Source organism: Thunnus maccoyii, chromosome 17, assembly GCF_910596095.1.
Source record: "Thunnus maccoyii chromosome 17, fThuMac1.1, whole genome shotgun sequence".
NCBI lineage: Eukaryota > Metazoa > Chordata > Actinopteri > Scombriformes > Scombridae > Thunnus > Thunnus maccoyii.
In genome coordinates this window covers 19842214-19866888 of record NC_056549.1, presented here as the reverse complement: position 1 = coordinate 19866888, position 24675 = coordinate 19842214, and the positions used below count along the sequence as shown (strand labels likewise).

The 24675-nt window shown below is 39.4% G+C and overlaps 1 protein-coding gene across 1 annotated transcript; it reads right to left on the bottom strand.

The window, feature by feature from the left end:
* Positions 1-6447: 6447 nt before the first annotated feature.
* Positions 6448-23437, bottom strand: apobb.1 (apolipoprotein Bb, tandem duplicate 1). Its single transcript, XM_042389567.1, has 27 exons — positions 23361-23437; positions 23120-23265; positions 22864-23011; positions 22562-22714; positions 22057-22181; positions 21862-21947; positions 21312-21756; positions 21080-21194; positions 20474-20624; positions 20182-20386; positions 19851-20046; positions 19557-19757; positions 19265-19444; positions 18988-19155; positions 18688-18893; positions 16595-16777; positions 16380-16510; positions 16067-16277; positions 15806-15978; positions 15131-15291; positions 14936-15045; positions 14473-14846; positions 8352-14321; positions 8149-8260; positions 8033-8056; positions 7707-7893; positions 6448-7610 (listed from the first exon to the last, which is right to left on the bottom strand). The coding sequence occupies exons 1-27, from the start codon at positions 23361-23363 to the stop codon at positions 6618-6620; spliced, it is 11157 nt and encodes a 3718-aa protein (XP_042245501.1). The 5' UTR covers positions 23364-23437; the 3' UTR covers positions 6448-6617.
* Between the last annotated feature and the right edge of the window lie 1238 nt (positions 23438-24675).

Below are 24675 nucleotides of genomic sequence, written 5' to 3'. Positions count from 1 at the left end.
GTAGAAGTGAGTTAAATTTATCTTTAGTGACAATTTCAACAATGAACCATAAATTAAAACAACACAAATTAAACCATGGACTTACTTCGGTCAAAGACTCTGTCGTTGTGAGGAGAAACCTGAACCAGGGTCAGTTCTTGCTTTCCAACATTGGTAACTCCATACTCTCCCCTGTAGGAAGAAAACACTTGGTTAAAAAGTAATGTAGAACACTTGGATAAGACACATCAAATATCAGTACACTTACATAATGGAGCATGGTACAGAGTGCAATGTAAGGTTGGACTTACTTGTGTGAGAAGGGAATGAGGATGTGGTTCTCTGTGCAGGATCCAGAGGTCATGTGTTTCTTCTCATTGTCAAACTTGTAGTTGCAGGTCTGGGAGCTTCTGACCAGCTGGGCAAGAGGGTAGTGCTGAAAGTAGACAAAAAATCAAGCTAAACTGCATGATTCTTATCCAATGATTTGAACAACAATGTGGATGCTAAGGATTCTGTTGTGCTTTGGTTTTACACTGCACTGAAGATAGGTTACATGCCAGTCAAGTAGAACTAGTACTTTGATACAATTTTCATTGGATTTTGAGTCAGTGAATTTGCTCACATCAGTTCTAGCAGTATTGTCTATTAGGCAGAATGTCATGAAAATTTTAAACCAGATGCACCCACGTGTTGCTTGGATGTCTTACCATGCCAGAGATGAGCGCCAAGGGGCTGGTGTGATCTCTCATTGGGACAAATTTGTCACATGTGGACAGATCTCTGCTGAGACTGATGTCAGTTGCAATGTCCTCTCTAGCATTGATAGAGTAATGGGTTTTGCACATGCCGTGGATAGTGGGCTGAAATGGTGTGAACAGAAATATTGATATCATTTCAATACCATTGCATTCTTTTCATTGTGTTTGGGGAAGCAGTTCTCATATGAGGAAGAAGTGTTTGATTAAAAAATATGTAAGTCTACATTTGTAAGCATACAGTGATAAGTAAAAGACTTACCATGTTCTTGTTCTTGTCTTCTTCCAGCAGAGGCACAGCCAGGCCAGAGATGATACCCCTTTTGATGTTCAGGATGGTTGTTGTCTCACCGTCCTCAGGGTACAATTTCACATCATACACACCCTCAACTACAACCTTCAGAGGATATCTAAGAAAGTAGGGATATTTTCCATAAAGTCATTTTGTAAATATGTTCCATTGCATAATACTGTATATACGCATGTTCATAAAACTGGATATGTCACTTAATGGGAAACTATACCTCTCCATTTCAGCAGCAAAGGCATCAGAGCCGGGTGCAGGACTGAACATAGGGTTGCCCTCTGTGTCTATGTTGACCACCTCACTCAGGCTACAGCCAGTGGTGCGGATGTTGAAACTACAAGCCTGGGGTACTTCAATTTCAACCTGTTTCAAAAGATGATTTTAGATTTTCCTTGCCACATATAGTGTAGGAAGAAAAACATAGATTATAATGTAGAATGGTGAAATTTAGCTATCAAGAGAGTGGCATGTACTATACCTTGCAAGTGGCCTTAGGTCCATTCTTGAGATGTGAAGCACCATTGACGGCGTTCAAGGACTCAGCTTCGTACAAGTATTCATACTTGTGGTAGGCTTTGTACCTTTGGTTTACTAATAGAGAAGATAATGTTTTTTTTTAAATTAGAGTTCTCTATACTACAAGAACGGTGAGACAATGCAATGCAGTCATGTAGTATTCATTTGCAAAATGTTGGGAAAAATACTATACCGTGTGTGCTGGCACCAAAGTTCAGTTTAAGTCTGGACTTTTAAAAACTATTGTTGATTGTCAATTTCTTTAACAGTTGCGGTTACTAACATTTACATTGCATACAGGTTGTGTAATATTAAAATATTGAACTTACGCAGGCAGGATACATGCTCCGTCTGTGCATCTGTAAAAGAAATAAAGAAAGTTAAATGCAAAACTTTGTTTCCTCCTGCAAGTAAATTATTTTACTCCAAAGAGAGTTCAGTGTTCACTTCAATTTGTTTGCTTTAATTATTATCATATTCATGGTATCCCTAATCAAAAGCAGCATGATGGTAATTAAAATATACTTACAAGCCAAGGCAAGAGTGATTAGGAGTATGAAAAGACAAAGCTTTGAGTCCCCCATGATGGGCTCGCTGAAACTCTCTCGTTGTGAGTACTCAGGTGAGACTGAGACCTTAACCTCTCCATAGGCTTTTTATAGCAAAGGTGTTCCATATGAAGGGGAGGTGGGTATTACATACAGTACTGTCTCAGCTCCAAAGTCCACTTCATATGTATGTGTGGAGGGACAAAGGCAACTGGTTCCATAAAGCCTTCCATGAATATGATTGCCAGGTATAAATAAGTTAATATTTGTGAACCCATTCAAGTAGCGTTCAGTGGAAGATAATTAGAAGTTACAAATAACCAGAAGTGCAATTCACATACTCCACATCACTACTGATGGGTATCATTCCAGAGTTTAAGTCATTAGATTGAGCATAGAGCAATCCTGATTTATAATAAATCTGAACAAATATGAAGAATCCTGTCTTTTTGTCACTGAGTTACTGATGATTTAATCACAGACTTTAACTGGTCTGAGTGGTTGCAATATCAAATTGTAATATGATACAAGGAATATCCTGTTTTAGCTTAGGTGACAAATGAATTTAGAATTGTTGAGTTTCTTAATACTTCCTTTCCAAATGTCTCATCATCGTGAATACAAAAGATGCCTTTGTATAAGTTTATGTCAAAACTGCATCTGCAAACTCTGAACACATAACAGTACATAGTAAATTGACCACTATGTCAGAAGATTTTGTTTTTCATTTTTTGTATGAATTGCTTTACATTTTTCTATATAAATCATATATTTAAATATACAGTGCCAGTCAAAGGTCTGGACACACTTTCTCATTTAAGTGAATGGGAGGGTGTGTCCAAACTTTTGACTGGTACTGTAAATCTATAATTCATCTCAATATTAAATATACTTCTTAATAATCAACAGCTAAGATTAAATATATAAAATATTTAAAGTTTCTTTTTTTTTGACAAAGTACTGAAACTGATTAAAGAGAAACAATCAAAATGATGCCACTTAGTCTCTCAACTTTAATTGGTGTGTCAAGTTGAGAAGTATATATTGCATAATCATACAGTTGAAATGCTTATTCAAAAGTACAAGCTAGAAACTGTGAGGTTTTGCCCCCATGCCATTGATAAGGAGTTGTAACACTGAACTTGAACAGGTTGTTATCAAGCATCTTGTCAAAGTGGCATTGGACTACAGTCTCTGTACGCTGTGACATGATATTTTGCACTTTTACATTAAATTATGTTTAACATTCTCTCAACTGGTTATCTTTTTTGGATAAAAATAATCTTATCATGACACATAGTGGGCCACACCAAAGGTGTAGTGAAATCATTTTGAGGCATAGTTGTTGCAGAGATATCTGTAATATATATAAAACTTCACCAAAATATTACAAAACTTTAAACATAAACAAACATATTTTCTCAATATTTTATCATATTCTTACTTTGAATGATATCGTCCTACAAGAACATCACATTTTCTGCCAAAGTTGCATGGGTTTTGGTTGTTTTCTGAGATTTGTTGTATGTATATGTTTATTTGTTTCGTCTGCAACTTTCTCCCTGCTATCAAGTGGGCAGGGCTCAGTTGGAAAAAGGTGATGTCATGTACTTATGTGCACTGATCAAGAGCTAGCAACATTTGAATCCAAATGTGCTGACAATTGTGGATTGTTTGCTCATGTTGCAGAGCCACTTGGTAACATATCAGTCAAAACTGATTAAACCACACCCATCCAATCCTGATGAAGCAGATTAGCTGACGTTTTAAATGTTAACCTCTTAATAAATGATAAGAGAAGATTTAGATTTTTTTTTCCCGAACTTAAACTTTGATGTTATTTATTTAGTCATGAATATTCAATGTTATTGAGAAAAACTTGAGATTTGAAACCAAGTTTTCATGGGCTATATGAAGGATACTCCTGGTTTATAACACTATCAGTTGTTACAATGTTACAATTTCATTTTGCATTTTATCCAAAGCGACATACACAAGATAAATAAATAAAGATAAACATAAATGCATCATACCTTTTCACTTCACAAATGGTGAGAAATTATTTTTGTCACTGTGCAAACCTTCAAATGTTCAATCGTAACAAACCTCTTATCAACAGACAGGACCCTGGTGAATCTGACAGAGGCTGATGTGATTGCTTTAGAGAAAATAATCAGTTTCTGATGAGCCTGGTAGTTGTGAAAGGTGTCAATATCTAATCTAAGAGGGCTCATCATATCAAACAGCATTAGTTTTATTATTCATTAACCCATTTTTTATGTTTGGATGATTGGAGTTTGGCATACAAATCTCAGTTTACACCACTATATGGACATAAAAACAATGATCAGTGATCTATTCTTGCTTGCTCTATCCTGAAAGGGCAACAGGCTACTTGAGAGGCAATAAATGTAAAAAATTTAATTAATTAACAATTAATTGTATTCCTCCTGTATATTAGAAAATCCCACCTCCCTGGGATAAAAGATGTTATATTTTTTCCTAATAACAACAATATCAAACAATTTAAGAGTCTGATTTAAAGATGTATATCCATCTCGAAGGAAGGTGATATTAAGCCAAAGAGGAAACATAAGAAGGAGCTGAGATAATGACTGGCAAGAGATACAAACAATGACTGCTACATAATGAAAACATAAGAATCAGTCTGGATACTTTTAACCTCTTCCACTCCCCGAGGATGCCGGTTGACATTACTGGCTTTCAGAGGCTGTAGGCTCAGTTTTCAGATACAGTGAAGATATTTGGTATCATGTGAAACTAGGTGACCTAAGGAATCCATTGGTACCAACCATGTCATGCTAGCTTGTCGCAAAGGGAGCTGAATAACACTCCAAAATTACGCTAAATTTTGGCGAGGGAAAAACTGGCAAAGCCATTTTTAAAGATGTCCCTTGGCCTCTCACTTCAAGATATCTGAATGAAAAGGGGTTCTAAGGTCACCCACAAGTCAGCCCTTGACAGACATGCCCACTTAATGCTAGTCCCATGCAGTTTTGGGCAAAAACCATGCAGTTTTTTGCATGCAGTATAAATGTGTTATTTTTGCTTATTCCAAAAATGGTGTATTTGAATATTTCTGCATACTGGGGTCCTCAAACAGTCTTGGAATTGAATTAATTTGGTGTGACTGGAAAGCTCAGACTCTTGTGGATTAAATGAGCCCAATTGTATTCATGTGTGATGATGTTAGTCCCTATAGTAGCCATTTCATTGTAGTGAGATCATTTATTGAAACTTGACCTCACTGTATAAAATGACCTATTGAGACCTCTAGGATAATCACAGCCTGATGAAACTTTACAACCACAAACTAGAGACCCAGGGCATTCAGAAGATGCATGGCTTTAATAGGTATATTGACAGTATATTTTTGACACGTTATACATGGCATAAAAACATAGATTGTTCGAATAGTTCAGTTAATAGCAGTTCCCTTGATTGGATCCTCTGACCACAACAGAGGAGGAACAAGAACCTGAAAAGGACAGTTCTGTAGCCCATATAACATACTGTATGTGGTCAAGTGCAAAGTAACTGTACATGAACAAAATACATTTAATTTCTACTGCTCAGTCCATCTTCCACTACAAAGGCTGACAAAGATATGGAAACAGAAAACCTTTTAATTGCATCAATCAGTGGCTCTAAATGTTTTATTTTTATTTCTGTCTCTTTTGTCCTTAGTGATGAAAGCATTTGATATAATCTAGAACATAACTTTTAATATGTAATGTACAAGATGTTCCTGTTAAACCAGCTGTTGTAAGGTAAAACAGCTGACTGCTTGAAAGAATGTTTTTACAGTGAACATATATTGTACTACTACATAACAACTACATAATAGACTGTAGCAATGATCAACTCCTCTACAGAAATTTATTAACAGCACATAAACACTAAACTTCCCGTCCCACCACTATATCACTTTCGGCAAATCACTATGGAGTTTCCAAGCAAATTTTGCCCACATTTCTATTAAGTTTTAATTTTTCAAAATTTTGCAAATTAAGTTTTTTACATCACTGGCCAGTCTCATGTTACCTTGAATTCCCCAATGCCTTGCAAATCAAATTGTTAACTTCCCAGAGAAAATTAATCAGGGTAACTCTGAAGCTCTGAGCTTTAAAAAAAAAAAAATCAGTGAAATTCATGCAAAATGTGTTAAAACACTAACTTGGGTAAAAGACTAACTGGTTGTGAATTCTGAAAAACATGAATAAGGAAATCAGACATTTACAGATTGTATTGATGTATTTTATTTATGCTTTTCACTCTTTGCAGGATGGTGAATCTCAGCACAATGTTACATTTTCAATGTTTGTACACAATAAACTATCTAAATTAAAATGATACAACAGGTGTCTTTGTTAAACTTGTTGTTATAAATATGGTTAAAGAGCTAATTGTCCATACTCCTTCCAAGCATATGTCTTAAACAGGTGATAGTGTTTCATATTGACTTATGCCTCAGTCTGTGAGGGTTCCTCACTGTTGGAAGGGAAATGGAAGGTCAATCTCAAGCCTTCCTTCACTAACTTTTATGTTGCCTTGAGCCTCCTCTGAAACTTGCTGCAGGAAACTATAAACAGTTTCATTGAACTGCCCCATCACATTAATGACCACATTCATAATGTTATTAAAAAGATTGTTGAGGTCCTCCATACTTAGAGAGAGCTTGTTAACAGCTGTCTTTATGACTGTGATAAAGTTACGATAGAGGACATTGATGTTGATGAACACTGCATCTAAATAGTCAGACTTGACTGAGTCAACAAACTCCTCAGATTTCTCAACAACAGCTTTCAGAGTGTCACCTATCTTCACTAGCATTGTGTCAAGACTCTCCATATTTTTCACAAAGTCCACCAGTTCATCAAAGATGTTCTTGAAAGCTGTTTTCACCTGATCAAAGATCTGGCCTCCAGTAATTGCATCACCAACCGGCATGCGCAATTTCACACTGCTGATCTTCTCAACAAAGGAGTTATAGTAGACCTCCATGTTCTCATAAATAATCTGGATGGTTTTATCTAGCATAGCAGCAATGCTGCTGGTCAGCTGCTTTAGGACCTCAGGGAGAGTGGTCATCTCCTCAGACCCTGGCAGTTTAAACTGGGTCTCCCTCAAGACCTTGACAACAGCATCCAGGAAGACCTGGACAGTTTTCTGGTACTGGACAATGATGTTCCTGAAGAAGATTGACAGCTGGCTCATTTGAACGTCATAGTTGATGGCATCGTTATAGGCCTCGTTGATGCGGTTAACAACAGAGTTCTTCAGCTCCTCCATGTTCTTAGTGATCTGGTACTTGTCAGCAAACACTGTGATTGAAGAGATGATGGAAGGGAGTCTTGTCTTGAATTCAGAGAGCATCACTTTGGGTGTCTCCATGTTGTAGGCAATTTGTAGGTTCATCTTATCAGCATCCTTAGAAGATGTTCTGATGACCAAGATGTCAACATCAACCTCTGGGGCAGACTGTTGAATGGGAGAAAAGAAAATATTGTTTGTGATATTGGGATTTTAGTATCCACTTCCCTATGCTATTAAAACGATCACGTTAATCATACTCACAGGATAACGGCCATAGACTCTTGCACCCATCTGAGATGGGACTCTGCCATTGAACTGAAGGCCAAGGAAGCCGGTGGATGGGGTAGATACTGAAGCGCTGATACCATCTCTGCGAGCAGCATAGCGAAGGTTCACATCAGTGAAAGTAGGACTGGTGATGTCCACATTCAGGGTGTGGCGAGAGACACTGAGAAAGAAAAAGAACATTTCAAACGAAATTTTTTGATTAATTTTTGATATGCAATTTAACATGAAGTAATCTGATTTATATGTTAAAATAAATTATCAAAAATTAAAAATGTAGAAAAAGTAGAAAAAATATTTACCTGTCATCAACTTGGCGCTTTCTCCTAAAATTTGAAGAAATTTCACAATTACTTTAAACTTTGAAAATTGGAAGCAATTATTCAAAATTTATTTTAAAACAAACACAGAATGTTACCTCAAGGCTTGGGTAATGACATGATTGACATCCATGGTCAGGTCAGCATGTGTCAGGACAACCTTGGTATTCATGCTCAGAGCTTCGTTCTCAAAGTTTGCTGTAGTAGAACCTAATGAAAAGAATTGTTTGTAAGATTTTGTGCTCAACAATGCTTGCAACATAAAACAGTTAAATATGGTTAAGGAATTTAAACAACTCACCATCCATGTCATATTCCAAGAACACAATGCCAGAGGTGGCAGAGGACTTAAAGGTGACTTTGAAGACAGGAGCATCGCCCTCCACTTCTGCTACCAGGTTTGTGGTGTACAGTGAGCTGACAAACTTGGTATTGGTAGAGATCTTCTGCTTGGCAGCTGTCACTTCAGCAACAGTTTTCTCATAGAAGGTGAGATCACCCAGATCACTTGGCTGAGACATATCAATCTCAATATCAGCAGTCAAGGATGTTGGTGCAAGATCAATGGTAGCCTGGGCCACATGCTTCCCCTTGGTGTTGAAATTGAACAGGTTTGCTTCGTTGTTGCCAGTATACTTCAGCACTGCATATACACGGCTCATGGAGGCTTCAACAGCAAGATTCTCATTTATATCCATGCTGATGACTTTGGTGGTGGCATGGTTAAGTTTGGCATCAGCAATGATCTTGGAGGTGGAGCGTAGACCATCATTATTCAGGTACAGATTAACCTCATTATCCAGGATTCCCAAAACTAGATAGTCTTCAAGCACTGTGCCATCCATGTTTGCCTTAGTGGATGACTCCATGGAAACATCCTCAAAGGTTCCCTCCAACTTCAGACTGTGGTCTGCCTCTGTCTTTCCAACAGCATTGATCACAGGGATGTTGAAATCACCCCTCATTCTCATGGTGGAGATAGCATTTGCTTTGGTTTTGGTGTCTGCAACCAGATTTTGGTTTGCTTCCAGGTTGAGTATGGGCAGGGCAATCTTTGCAACAGTAGTCACAGAGACAGCAGTTTCAAAAGTTTCAGTGCTCATACTGACTGTGCTGTCATGAGTGCCTTCAATGTGACTATTTTCCAGGGACAGGGAATTGGCCAATTTGATTCCTCTCTTGGTGGTCAGACTGGTGGTACCATCAAGTTTGGCTTTAAGGCCCTCAAATACAGAGGTGGTGGTAGCTCCCATACGGAATACAAGATCATCCTCAGCATACAGTCCAGCATTGACATTTAGATTAATAATAGCAGACTTGAAGGACAGCTCCGTGATCATGTTACCCATGGGGGCAGCCTTCATTTTCTGGTAAACTATCTTGGCATCCACATCAACAGTCTGTTCGGTGGTGGTCAAAAGTTGCTTCAATCCGGTCTGCTCATACAAGTTCAGATCACTGATAGCTGGAGTACGGAAGTCAACAAAAGGCAGATCAATTTCAGGAATGCTGATGGGGGATCTCAGAAAGTCAAGATCGGCTTCACTTTCCATGGCAACAAAGACACCAGCCTCGTTTTCATTATTACTAACAGTGAAGTTGTATGACATTTTGTACTGATTAAGACGAGCCAGAGATACTGTGTTCATCTGTTGGCTGTCAGGTTTGAAGATGGCTGAGTAATCATTCTGCAGATCTATCTTAGCAATCAGAGTTTCAAAAATGTTGACCTTGGCATTTCCTTTGTTCTGGAATTCAAAGACAAACTCAATGGGTTGGACTATGATGTTGATTCCATTGGACAGGACTCCAGTCACTGCACCGTACAGTTCTGTATCATGGTTTGCCTTCAGCTCAATCTTCATATCATAAAGGTTAGCATGTCCAGATGCCACAACAAGACTGTTCTTTATAATTGGTGCTTCTGCCTCATTACGGATGTTAAACTTGAAGTAGACAAGGGTGCCAGATTCAGCAGTAATTTGCTGTTTCATCTTCAAGATGGTAGAGTCTGTGTCACCAGAGAAAGTTAGTGTGACAATGCTAGGAGTGAGTGACATATGCAGGTTGCTCTTGTGGTTGCCCTCTTCAGCATTAAACTTGCCATTGCCAACATTGTCAACTGTTAGAGTGAGGGTGTAGCCATCTTGGCGAGCAATTACTTTCTGGGTTACAGTGGCATCACTTCTGACATTGATGATTGGGAAGTTCACTAAATGATTGTAAGTTGTGTCCAGAGCAGCAGACACTCCCCCTTCCATAGCAATAAAGGCTGTATTCATAAGGTCAGCAGTGTAAGGTGTAGTGGTGACCTTCACTGCAGTCTTGGCTTGTGCCTGGGCTGATCGTCCATAGAGAGTTACAGATGCCTGATGATCAACTCCAAGAGCAAGATGGTTGAACTTTAGAGTCTCTGCAAGGACAACACGACTCATTTTGGGGATTGCAATGTGAGCAGTGGAGTCAAATTTGTAATTAAGAATTTCAAAACTTGGAGATGTGCCCTGGGAAATAAGGAATCCAGTGAACTTAGGTGTCATTTCATTCTCAGTGGAGTTTTGGAACTCAGCAGATGTCTTGACAGTGTAGATGGGAGTTTGGAATCTAATCTCACCATAGAGTTTACCAAAGCATGGGACCATGATCTCACTTGGAATAGTTGGCAGTTTGATCTCAGGAACCTGAAGAGACTTAACCAGCTTTTCTATGGGAAATTGTGGGATGGTAGGGAATGAGATCTCAGGAAGAGTGATCTCTGGGAGGTTTATCTCAGGCATGGAAGGTAGGTAGTTCAGTGTCAGGTCTCCAAAGAAAGCATCTGAATCAAGCATTTTGATCTCAAAGTTTACAATGAAATCAATGATTTCAATGATTTTCTGCTTGATGTCATCAAAGGAAATTGTGGTAGCTTCCACAGTGTGGAAACCCAGGATGGTGAACTCAGGGATGTCCAGCTGTGTTGGAATTTCAAACTGCTGAATCTCATCCATCCTGAACTTCATGGAAGGTACAATAAGATTAGTGAGAGGAACAATGAAGGATGGCGTGTTCAGCTCGGCTTTCTTCAGTTCAGTAATTAACCCATCAATGATCTGCTGAATCTCGCTGATGATCTTTTGCTCAGGTGCCACCTTCTTAATCATCTCAACCATTGTGGTAAACACATCAGTGACAAAGACTATGACCTCCCTGTAGAATTCACTCACTGTCTCTAGATAAAAGCCAAACACAGCTTTGACATCCAGATTTGTGATTTCCTGTTTTATAAATTCGAAGAATCTCTTAAGGTCATCAAACACAACCTGGTCAATCATTTCCTTTACCGATTTCATCATTTCCGCAACTTTGATTTCTCTCAGGTGATCCATGAATCCTTTAGCAGAGGATAAGACAAAGTTGACAAAATCTCTTGTTGCCTCAAGCTTCTGGGGGATTTCAAGAGTCCTGATCAGCTCATTCACGTACATTGTGTACTCAGCAATGAATTGATTGGCCAAATCCACAATGTCATTATAATCCAATGAGTTCAGCTTCTGCACAATAGATTCGATATACATATTCAGTTGCCCAATTATATCCCTCACTTCGGTTGCTTTCAAATAGTTGATAGCACCCTGGAAGGCTTGTGTGAATCTTGTAGGGATGTCTGCATCTTTCACCATCTTGGCTACAGCCCTGATAGTTTCATCAATTTTGAACTGCTCGATGACCTCCACAACCTTTTCCAAGACAGCTTGAACCTTCTTGTCAACCTCAAACTTTACAATCAACTCTCTCATATTGGCATAGAATGTGTTGATTTTGCCTACGATGTCAAGGTCCCGAATCATTTTGCTAATGTCACTGAATATCTCTGTGGGAATCTGACTCACCAGTTCCTCAATGTGACCTTTGAAGTTGATGGATGAAATATATGTTTTCAGTTCAGCGACGTATGTCGACATGTCAAAGTTCTCAATGAAGTTCTTCATATCATTCAGGAACATCTTCAGTTTCAACGTGATTTCGTAGTTGTTCTCAATATAACGCAGGAATTCAACGCTACTGCGCTCCAGGTGAATCTGCTGGATCATCTCCCTCATGGTATCAATCATATATACAACCATAGCCTTGATGTCAAAGTCCTCATTAATAGCATTCAGCTGTTGCTGGATCTTCTGAATGAGGGTTTCAGGCAGGGTGCCACTAACAATAATCTCTTTCATCATATCAGCAAAATGTTGGATGTAAACAGAGAGATCAGCCAGCAGCTTCTCAACAGTAACTTTCAGGTTTCTCAAAGAGTCTTCCACATCCTCCATGGAGATGACATATTGTTGGGTAAAATCATTGAAATACTGCTTCAGCTGAATGACCTTGCCATCAATATTCAGTTGAGAAACAAATTCACTTACATACTGGGGAAGAGCCTCAAGTTTAGCCCTTATCTCCTCATTGTTAATGTAGTCCTGCAGTGCCTCTGCAATATGCACAACAAAACCCTTGATGCTTTCCATGAAGACAGGCAAATTTTCAATTAGAGGAAACTGAATTATGTGACTATTTGTGTTCTTGTCATACTTGAGGAAGCCAGAGATGGTGAATTCCTGGTTCTCTGTGGACTCTGTGTTAATGATGTTTGTGAGGATGGTGCCAGAAATTTCCATTCCTGTTCTTTCAGCAGTGTTGTAAACACTCATGTCCTGATTAAAGGCATGCTCATTAATTTTAGACTTCACTCTAAAACTGGTCTTCTGCTCTTGGAGTGACAGAACAGTATCCATCTTGTTGTCAAATGTGGTCTCTAGGGAAAAACCATTATCAAACTGCTGGGTCACAGATGCCCTGCATTCATGTGAGCTAGCAAAAGCCAGGGGTTGTGCTTTGAGGAGGAACTTGCCATAGAGCTGGGCACTCTGCTTTCCATACATGGTCATGTCTCCATCAGCATTGAAGATGGCATCAAGGTTGAAATCAAAGGGAACAATGCTGCAACGGATGGTGTGGTCAAAGCGCATTGGCTGTGAGTTGAAGCGGGCATCATTGGTGATCCTGGCAGCAAGACCAATAATTTCAAGCTCAGTGTTGTGGCTCATGTGAGTTCCAAAGAGTTTTCCAGTGGTGCTGCACTTTGCGGTAGCAGTCATATCAGCATAGTTAACCTGATAGGTGTGCTTGATCTCTTCCTCCCCATAGGTGGCTTTCATGCTTCCAGTCAGGTCCATCTTGTAAAGCTCTGCCTGCAGCTGAGCCTCATTTATGAAATTGGCAGCCAGAAGTTTCAGGTTATTATTAACATTTGCAGAAGCAGTGTAGGGTTTCAGGTCAATGGTGATATCATGAATGTAAGAAGCATATTCACTAACGGTGGCTTCAGCCTTTGAGTTAAAGTCAAGGCTAGAAAGAGTAATGATCAGAGTGTTGGCATTATCAACCTTGATGACATCCATTGCAGCCTTATTGGTAATGGATAGAGTAGCCCTTGAAGCATCAAGCCCAGCACTGAAGGTGTTTTCCAGGGACAGGGGGCTCTGGAGGGTGGTTGTTCCACTTGTGGTCAAACCATCCTTGTTCATTCTCAGAGTTATCTTGTGAGTACCCTCATTCTCAAGGAGCTTCACAGTGGCATCACTGTTTACAGCCAGACCATTGACATCAAGAGAGGCAGTCAGCAGAGAGTAAACACGGTTTTCAGAGTGGTCTGCATTTGTCTCCATTCTCAGGACAACTTCGCCAGCACCAGCAGAGGCTTTAGCCTGGTTGTGGATCTTCATACCAAGAGCAAGGGCATTAGCATCACATTTCAGTGAGAGCTTGCTGTCTTTGAAGGAAAGGTCAACAACATGGGTCAAGGTGTCTTCAAAGGCATTGGTGTTGGACACAACTGAGAATTCTCCATTGACAAGGGTTGCTGCAATTGTGTTTTGGGCCTTAACAATTGTAGAGTCAAACTGAACAGAAGAATCGATCTTTGCTTCTGGCCTGAATGGGAGGATGGTAAATGACTGGGTTGAAATGGTCTTGCCATAGAGGGGTCCAGCGTTGAACATTCCCTCAAAGTTGCTGTCGGCAGAGATTTCTTCAGTGTTGACTCCAGCCATACCAGTGTGCTCCAGTGCAATATTGAGACCAAAAGGGCTTGTGGCTTCAATCTTGCTGCTTGATCTCAAATTGATTTTGTCAGTGATGGTTGCATCTTCAACAATACTAATACTGGCTTCAATAAATTTATGGGCCAAAGAGCTTTTCAAGTGGGCCTTGATGGATTCAGCGGTGGCCAACATTCCAGAGCCTAAATAAAACACGCAAGAAGAAAAGATAACTGATCATTGCAACGATAGTGGGATTATATTACAATAGTAATAGTACATCCTTATAACTGTTAGTTAAAGGCAATAATGTGACAATTTCTAAATTCATGAATGATATTTACTATGAAATACCTTCAATCTTAACTGAGAGGATGTCAAGTGGGGAGGTTCCTTTCACATCAAACTTAGCTGAGTAGCTAGGTGTTTCCACAACATCTTTGCCGGCAGCCATTGAGGCCTCCATGTCGTAAAGGTTGCTCTTCATCAGAGTTGAAACCTCAGCTTTACCAAAAAGAGGAAAAGAGAGAGTAAGGCTCTCAGGGACAAAAAGCTCTGGGATTGGAATCTCCATGGATGCGATCTCTAGTCCAAACTGGGGTAGAGACACATAAGGTGTGGTCAAAGCGGGTGGGAAGTTGAGCTCTTCTGTTGACTTTCCTCCAAGAGGGAGAGGGATAGTAATGGTGAAGCGCTCATTGTTGAAGTAGTAGACAGCCTTTGCTTCACTGTTAAAAAGACAGAAGTCAAATGCATAAATGTTTTGGGAATAAAATCAGATAATTTAAACAATTGCCATGAACTTGTGTACACTTACGCATTCAGGAACAGTGTCTCTGGCAGGGAAATCTCAGGCATATCAGGTACTCTGAAGTTCTGAATGTAAGGGATATCAGCACCATACTTGTCCATGTAGTTGTTTGCCGCCTAAGAAACAGATAATCCTTGTTTTATGCTTGCTTCACATTTTACCCATGAAAATCAGATTAATTATTAAATCAAAGATTCATACCTCCACAAACTCCTTAAAGATGTGACGGACTTTCATGTCAGTCTGCCCCACCTGTGTGTCAAGAAGTTGGTTGCCATACTTCTCAAACATATCAGCGTTTGGCAAGATGGTTGTCTCAGCGTTCACATCAGACTTGAACTGAACCTCAACTTTGCTGGCATCTGCAACAATAGAGAACAATGAAATCATCAGACATGTGGAAATATCCTTTTAAAACCCAGGTTAGAGTTAAGGGGAAAAAATTGTTAACAAAATCGAATTTGGCATTTTCTCCCAAGTAAAATCTGCAATAATAGAGAACAATGAAATCATCAGACATGTGGAAATATCCTTTTAAAACCCAGGTTAGAGTTAAGGGGAAAAAATTCTAAACAAAATCGAATTTGGCATTTTCTCCCAAGTAAAATGGCAGGTTTGCAACCAAAATGTATTTTGCTTTGAGGGCTGCAGTCTGTGTAGGCTCTAACAGATGTGATCAAAATCTTGATTCTGTCTAACATCTTGATTCTGATTCTTGTCTTACAACGTTTAGGATAACCAGCTACTGTGACCCAGGTTTAGGAATTAAAACAAAACACAAATTAAAAAACATCTGCACCTATATAAGAAGTAAGCAACCATTAAGTTAATTGTCAAGGAATATTCTGAAAAATTAGTAATTGGAAAATACATTACCATATTTAATTTCAATTTTCTGCTCAGATGTGGCATCCATGACCTTGATTTCACTCTTAAGCTGCAATTCCAATTCTTCTTCACGCTTCAGGTTAGCTGTGACAGTGGCATCAGTGTTGATTGAGGGGACCAGAAGTTGGACTTGCAGCATACCTTCCCTCATGGCCTTGAGACTGAAAGAATTACCAATGAGTTAGCATAATCTCAATCATAAGGGTGACATTTATATTATTTGGTCAGGATACATGGTTAATTTCTTACTTGGCACGGCCAACCAGGGAGAGCTGAGGGATGTTCTTGTTAATAAGGTCAAGAGAGATGGAGTGAGTTCCTTTGCCCTTGGTGTTCCCATCAACAACGCCCAGTCTGAATCCAGCCTCCACATCATAGTCAGGGATCTGGAAGTCGGCTGTGATGACATTCTTCCTTCTGTTATATTTCATGATTGCTCTGGCTTCTGTGGGTTCTGCACCTATTGTTGACAAACCAGTACAGTAATATTATTTAACTCCATTAAACCTCTCTAGATTGAGCCAGTGATGAGGTTGAAAGATTTTTAAATATTGTACATTACCTTCAGCCCTCAGAACAAACTTCACAGAGTCAACCTTCTGCCTGCCTTCTTCTCCTTCCCTGAGGAGCTCATAGGCAACAGTGGCTGTGTACTCAGTGACTTCACCAGTAGGGTGGAGCTCTACAGCAAATCTATTAAGATAATTCAATAAATTAGCCAGTATTTCTCAAGTAACTTATTTTAGATGGCTAATTATTTGCTGTTGGTTTGCTCACTTGCTGTCTCCGTTGAAGGGGAAGTAGGGGGCTGTCTGTTGAGAGAAAGCATCGGTGTACTGCAGAGCAGTGCAGTATTTCATTCCAGCGAAGAAGGGGGTGCACTCACTAACGTCAACCTTGTCCATCACCATAGGGGGGATGGTCCTCACCTCTGATCCAGTCACTGCCACCAGGTTGTTTCTAAATTTGAAATGTAACAAAGTTAAAATTGAAATTTGGCTGTTTTTCTTTCATTTAAATTCAGGAAAGTTAAAATGGTTGAAATCACAGATATAAAATTCCCTAAATTATTTATTAGAGGCTATGTTTATGCGGAGGAAAAAAATGTTGCACAAATTATCACTTATTGAACAAAGTAAGCCTATGTCTAAGAAATATAGTATAGTGCGTCATTACATATAGTGAAGCCACTTTGTCAAACAAGCTTGTTTTGAAGAACAAAAAAGAAAACAGTTTGCCAGCCATATTCAGACATTTCAGCACCGAGGACAGCACACAGTGCTCAGTGTGCATTGATTAACAAATGGTTCAGCACCACGACCACAGACAGCAACAAGCCAGGTGTGCTGTCTCAGTACCATGTTTTTCTTACACGGAAATAACATAAACATAAAATAGACACAGTGGTCTACAACACCACAGGCAGTGTCACAGAGAGGTGCTGAGATGCAATGAGCATGGAGTTAAAAAACAGATTAATATAACATCCTGACTGATTTCTTCATAAACAAAATTTAAGTTAGTAAAGACTTATTACGGATGTTTGTATCTTTGTTTAACCCTGGAGAGGTGAGTATGCCCTGTATTTCCCAAGAAAAGAGCAATGCAATTAGAGAAAAATCTAAAAAAAAAAAAAAAAAAATTAACAGAAATTGCTCTTTTTTCTGTTTTATACTTTTTATCATCTTGTGACCCTACACATTCATCAAAGTTAGCTAAATTAAGTCTAAGACTAAGCACTTATAATAGCAGTGTGGTAAGACAGGTCATTATAAAGAAATAAGGTATTAAGTAGGATAACATGTCATTTTATCAAAACAGAGTGTTTCATAGTGGTGTAATACAGCAAACCACATTACATTTAAGTAGAAAACTCTAGGATGGCATTTAGACGGCATGTAAAAAGAAACAATGCACACATATTGTAGATACATGACTTTACATATATTTCTTCATTCTTTAAGAGTTTTTGTCCATGTCAAAAAGTATCACTGCCTTTAACAAATACACGACTCACTCACTCTTGTTTTATATATATATCTATATCCTTGAATGAATTGTCACAAGCAACAAGCAGACAGAGCTTCTGCACAGGCTCATTCTCAAATCACACACAGTCATCAGGTGACTGGACCACTTATAAATGCAAAACTGGGGAAAATCCACCTTATTCAAAGCCTTGGCAGGCTTGTCAATCCCAGTACAAGATCTAGTACATAACATAATTTCCATAAGTTATGGAAGTTACATGTTTCACTCACCAATTTTTGACCCTGCTCAGCCTGTAGTTAAGCATAGTCCATTAAGTTAAGTGAGGTCAGTTAGTCTGGCCTCATCCATGCACAAACACAAATAGCTCATAATGAGCCTCAGACAGCTGAAACTTCGTCTTGCAAGTTTCATTCACCACAAACATAAAAAGACACGAATAGCTCATATTTTGGATAAAGTTGTCAGCGAAGTTGGTCATTAACTTTGAATCACTGCTTCAGCAGTCTTCACTTCCCAGTCACCGAGCAGAAATACAGACAGTCACTTTGCCATTGCAACCCACATTGAGAATGAATTGAAAAAGTTAAGAGAGTTCTATTATTCCTGCTGCGCTCACGAATCGGGTCATGCGCTATGTCCCTAGTGGAGCCCTACTGAGCTTGGGTCCTGGGGCGGCCTACCCCTCTGCCCCCCTGGTCTCTCCATTTATGATTTGTTCCCTTTATACTTCAGGTTAGCTAGATTAACAGTTGCATTACAACCAGAAGTGCAAAACAGCTTCTGCCTGATGCTTTATTCCATTACTAATGGTACTGTTGCCTGTGTCCTGCATTTGAGATGGAAAAAATAGCATATCTGAAAGTTCTACCAAGGCTTACGTCATTTTGATGAGCTTGGTAGGGCTCTGTGGAGCAGGGATGGTCAGCTTGACTTGGTCACGTTCCATGGAGATCTTGGCACTGAGCCCACTCTCGTGGAAAATGTTGGTGTGCATCTCTAATCCAGAGTTGACATATTCAGGGATGTAGGAGCCAACCTGAGTTACAAACTCAATGCCAGCAGAGGGCATGAATGCAACTTCGCTCTGTGTGGGAAAGTAGGAGAAATGTGAATAGTTTTGTCAATGCTGTGTAATATTAAAACTACAGGTGGCATTAAACACATTTATGGGTAATTACCATGTCACGAGCAATCTTAAGTCCACCCTTGATACCAGGGGTGAATGTACCAGACAGTGCAATCCTCAGAGGCACACCAGTGACAGTAGGCAGGAAGAATTCATTATCCATGAAGATGTAGTGGGCAAAGATCGAATTGTCAGCCTTAGTCATCAGTTCCTTCATTAGCTATGACAGATAAAAACACATAAAACACAATTGAAATTTAAATGATAAACAAATACACAATCAATTCTGTTAGCTATGTTTAATTAACATAACTGGGAAAACAACTTACATCTGTAGGGAACATCTTGAACATGCTGTCAATCATCATGGCAGCAGAATAAGCCATCCTCTCCATATCATTGGTCCTCAGATATCCAAGCTCATTTCCTAAGAGTCTCATATACACCATTGCCTCTGGAGACTGTGTGCTCTTCAGTTCCGTTACCAGTTTGTTGAGGTTGCGTCCGATCTCCCTCATAAGGTTCTGGGAAGCCTAAACAGAGGTGTGCACACTATTACAAAAGTATTCCATTATGTAAAAATTACACATGATGACTACAATTGTTTTCAGTCTGATTAACCAAATGGATTGCTCTGAGTACCTGTCTCTCCATCTTGTACTTCTTCATAGCTGGCAGCATGTTCTGCAGGATCTCATTGACTCTGAGTGGCATGTTGTCAGCGACAAAGTACATTGTCTTGAGGGCAGTGTCAGGGAAGAATCCATTCTCTCCAAACAGGGCATCAACAGTTGGTTCAAATCCTTTGCCCTCCATACCGACCTGTAAAGGTGACAAAAATTTCATAGTCACAACTGAACTTACTGAAAGACAACCTCAACCATGATTTGTATTAAAATAGCTCAAACTGTTTACCTCCATCATGTCAATGTCATAGCCAAATGCCTTAAGAGTCATTTCAAGCATGACTTCCTTGGGCAGGTAACTGGTACCCTCAAAGATCATGTTGCCCTCCATAGATCCGATCTTGTAGTTGCGAGAGAACTTGGTGGGGTCCATGATGGGACCAATCTCATTACCCTGCAGGGCATCACGAATCTTCTGCCTCAGTCTTTATGAAAGAAAGAAAAAATATCATAGTTATTCCAATGATAGTGGTCAAATTGGAAAATCTACTCACCAAGTATGTGAAAACACAAATTTAAACATTAATATAAATATAAACCTGCATCAACTCTTCACTTACTCTTGGGTCTTGGGCTCAGTTGAAGACAAGATGTTGGTAATGTGGGAGATCACAAAGCTCATGACTTGTTTATCCTGCTCAGTGGGCAAGGCATTGGTCAGCTGAGCCAGTTCACTTGGCTGGGGGTCCTTCATAAGTACCAGATATGCAGCAATACGCTTTTGCATGGGGCTAGCGCTGTCCAAGAGTACCTGCATGAGAACCTCTCTGCCCTGTGACCAAAAGAGATCAATAAAATGAGCCTACAGTAGATATAAATATTACAATAATCTGTCAAACCAATGAATTTGACTTGCCTCTTCAGGGACGGGAGTCAGCCTGTATACTTGGATGGCAGCCTGCTGCACAGCAAGGGAAGCTGCAGGTTGGTTCACACATTGGATCACTGCAGCTCTGAGTGCAGGACTAGCAGGCACAACAGCTGGGGCCATGTTTCCAATAACCTAGAATCAAAACAAAAAAAAAAAAATCATTCTCTTCATTGAGCAGAATGTAAATTCAGACATGCTTTTGGGGACATCCAGTGGTGGTCAGGTTTTGACTAAAGTTAGCATCTTTTATTTAATGTGAAAACCTTTCAAATGCTAATGTTTTTCCTGTCTTTTAATATAATTTATGGTACTCTCCATTTAGCATCATTTTCTACCTCATTAATTTTTTTTCCTTTTTTGGCAGTGGCAGTGTTATTTCACAATGCCATTCTGTAGGTCTATGTTCAGTTTTTGTTTTTTTTAAATCAAAAATTGTATAGAGAAAACCACAGAGGTTTTTGTAAATACATAACTAAAAAATTATGTAATTCAAATGCATCTGATAATCTACCAAATGATTTATTGCGCATGCATGCAGTAATTCCACAGATAATATTGTGACAATTTTTGTTTTTTTAGATACCTACCCTCAATGTCATAAAAGTGTTGTCTTTGTGACCAGAACAGTCACCCAACTGGGCTGCCATGAACTCAGCAACAGAGTAAATCTCAGGGATCAGTTTTCCTTCAGTTTTGTAAAACCTGTTATAGAGAAAATTGATAATGAAATTCCAAGCCTGAATATCTGATTTTAAAAACATCCGCTGAAACATCCAGCTAATCCTCTACCTTGATTAAAGTCTGGTTAACTTCACTCACCTCTTGACAACATTGCTCAGGGCATACATGATGGGCTTGCTGATCTTGTATTTGGCCATCTCAAGCATGTCATTGATCAGTAGGGCAGAGGGATTGGACACAAGTCCCATAGCAAAAACAGCGGCATCAACCTCAAGTGACGAGCTGTCAAAGGTCCTGAGGATCTGCATGATGGCACTGCTGCACTCAGGGGTTCCACACTGGGCCAGAACCTGGTAGGTCAGGACACGGGACACTGCAAGAGCCTCAGGAATAGCAGGGCTCAGGGTCTCAGTCTTCATTCCGCGGACCATGGTGACAAGCTTGTGGAAGAGGTGGGCCCTCCTCTCACCTTCGGTCTCAGGCAGAGTGGCCAGTTCTCTCAGGAGATCCAGACATGCAGCTTTATCCTGGACAACAGACTTGTCCTCGACAGCCTCCATATGAAGACCCATAGCAATGTCACCTGTGATACACAAGCAGCATTGTAGAAGTGAGTTAAATTTATCTTTAGTGTAATTTCAACAATGAACCATAAATTAAAACAACACAAATGAAATATTGGGCTTACTTCGGTCAAAGACTCTGTCATTGTGAGGAGAAACCTGAACCAGGGTCAGTTCTTGCTTTCCAACATTGGTAACTCCATACTCTCCCCTGTAGGAAGAAAACACTTGGTTAAAAAGTAATGTAGAACACTTGGATAAGACACATCAAATATCAGTACATACACTTACATAATAGAGCACAGCAAGGTTGGACTTACTTGTGTGAGAAGGGAATGAGGATGTGGTTCTCTGTGCAGGATCCAGAGGTCATGTGTTTCTTCTCATTGTCAAACTTGTAGTTGCAGGTCTGGGAGCTTCTGACCAGCTGGGCAAGAGGGTAATGCTGAAAGTAGACAAATGATCATGTCAATATTGAGGAATATTTGACTTTAAAGAGGTTAACAGCCACTGTGTTTATGCACTGCAGTAAAGTACTTATACTTAAAAATTCTGTGCATAAAGCTTGAATGCTGTAGGGGTGCCTTTTCTTGTACTTTTAACATTGCTACTATTACAACTTAACGCTAGTGTCAGTCATTTTTAATTTACACAAATTACTTTTGCTCTTCTCACAAACATAAAATTACTTTCTGATTTTCGATTTAAGAACCAAGACTGGATGTACTGTTTAAGACAGCAAATGTTGCTTATGTAAAAGCTGTCACAAATTCGGTATCTTTCCAAAAAAATTCTTGTTGCTACCATGTTTGTTGGATGTCTTACCATGCCAGAGATGAGCGCCAGGGGGCTGGTGTGATCTCTCATTGGGACAAATTTGTCACATCTGGACAGATCCCTGTTGAGGCTGATGTCAGTTGCAATGTCCTCTCTAGCGTTGATGGTGTAATAGGTCTTGCACATGCCGTGGATTGTGGGCTAAAATAAATTATTACAGGAAAAAATATAGATTTAGAGTGTATTATAGACAGCTTTTTTCAAACTAATTATCAGAAAGCATGATTCCTTTTGAAGATGCTACCAAAATATATTGCTCTTTAGGGCATTTTCATGGGAAATAACTGTACCATATTCTTGTTCTTTTCCTCTTCCAGCAGAGGCACAGCCAGAGCAGAGATGATACCCCTCTTGATGTTCAGGATGGTTGTTGTCTCACCTTCCTCAGGGTACAGTTTCACATCGTACTCACCCTCAACTACAACCTTCAGAGGATATCTAAAAGAAAAAGAGAGATATTTTAATTCAATTCAGTTGGCTCTGACGTTTCAAAGTAGATATTCTTGTGGCAGTTTGATATTATGGATTTTTTATGGAGTAACTTACTTCTCCATTTCAGCAGCAAAGGCATCAGAGCCAGATGCAGGCCTGAACATAGGGCTGCCGTCTGTGTCCATGTCATACACCTCACTCAGGCTACAGCCAGAGGTGCGGACAATGAAACTGCAAGTCTGAGGCACTTCAATTTCAACCTGTGAGAGAGGGCAAACATTTTTTCTCATGTCTCTTTTTTACATGGAAAGAAAAATCTGATGACTGAAGATGTTTTTAAATATCTTGCTTGTACCATGCAAGAGGCCTTGGGTCCATGCTTAGACAGTGAGGCTCCGTTGATGGCATTCAGAGATTCAGCTTCATATTGGTATTCATACTTGTGCAGGGTCTTGTATCTTTTGGCAACTAGAAGAGAAAATCGATGTTGAGAAGAGATTGTGCATGTAATAGTGATCAGGTCAGTCCCATAAAATGATTGTAACTGTGTAGTTTGGATGTCTACACAGTTACATGATCACAGCAAGTAGTCTAGTGTAACTTACGCAGGCAGGTTGGCTGATCTTCATCTTGGGCAACTGTGAAGACAAAGTCAGATCATTTATTTTTTAATAATTCTAATGAAACCAACATAAATCAGAATGTGTTAAATAAAATAAAATAAAATAAACTGTAACATCACTACACTAATCCATAGGTCATAGGTCATAATAGTTGTAGTTTGGCTCCCCACATCACATGGGTGGCAAACACATATTATTTCTAATTTTTACTACAACATACTTTTGAGGATTTGTAACAAAAAAAAAAGAAATAAAACAATACAATTTAGGAAATTCTTGATAAAATAATGTGCAGCAAAACAGTGAGCTATCATAGGTGAGAATGAAGAGCTACTCACAAGCCAAGGCAGATGTGCTCAGGAGCAGCAAAAGGCAGAGCTTTGAGTCCCCCATGATGGGTTCGTGAAACTCTCTCCCTTAGGGTTGGCGAGTACTCAGAGGAGACTGATTTCTCAGATTCAGCTCGAGACTTTTATACCCTGAGCTGTGCTCTATCAGACCACTGAGGGGCCCAGACAGTGCTTTGAACGCTCAAAGTCCATCCCACCCTCCTGTGTGGAGGGACAAAGGCAAAAGGTTTAAAAAGATACTCATTGCCCAGAGCACAGGCTTACAAAAATGATCAATTCTGTCAAATGTTCAAAGTGTCTATGTGCATTTAAAAATGCATATTATGGATATTTAATTGGATAAGATATTTAAATTTTTCTTTGATTAAAATAAAGTCCAGCCTTTTCAGATAGTAGTGGGTTTAAAGTAAATTCAAAAAATTAAAATTTCCATGAGCAGTAGTGTTGTCAAAAGGACAGCTTACAATACATTTTCAGTCATATGTAGACCTTTTTCTTGGTGTAGTCTATTTGTCAGTAAAATAAGTTAAGCTGCAGTTGATTAAATAAACCATTCACTGTGATTTACTGACTTGACTTGAAAATTTGGGTAAAATATTTCACAGTTCATGATGTGAGAATGACAGGTTTAAGTAGGTTTGCCTTCCACTGGATTCATAGTTAGAACTGATGAACAATTACATACATTAAAAACATA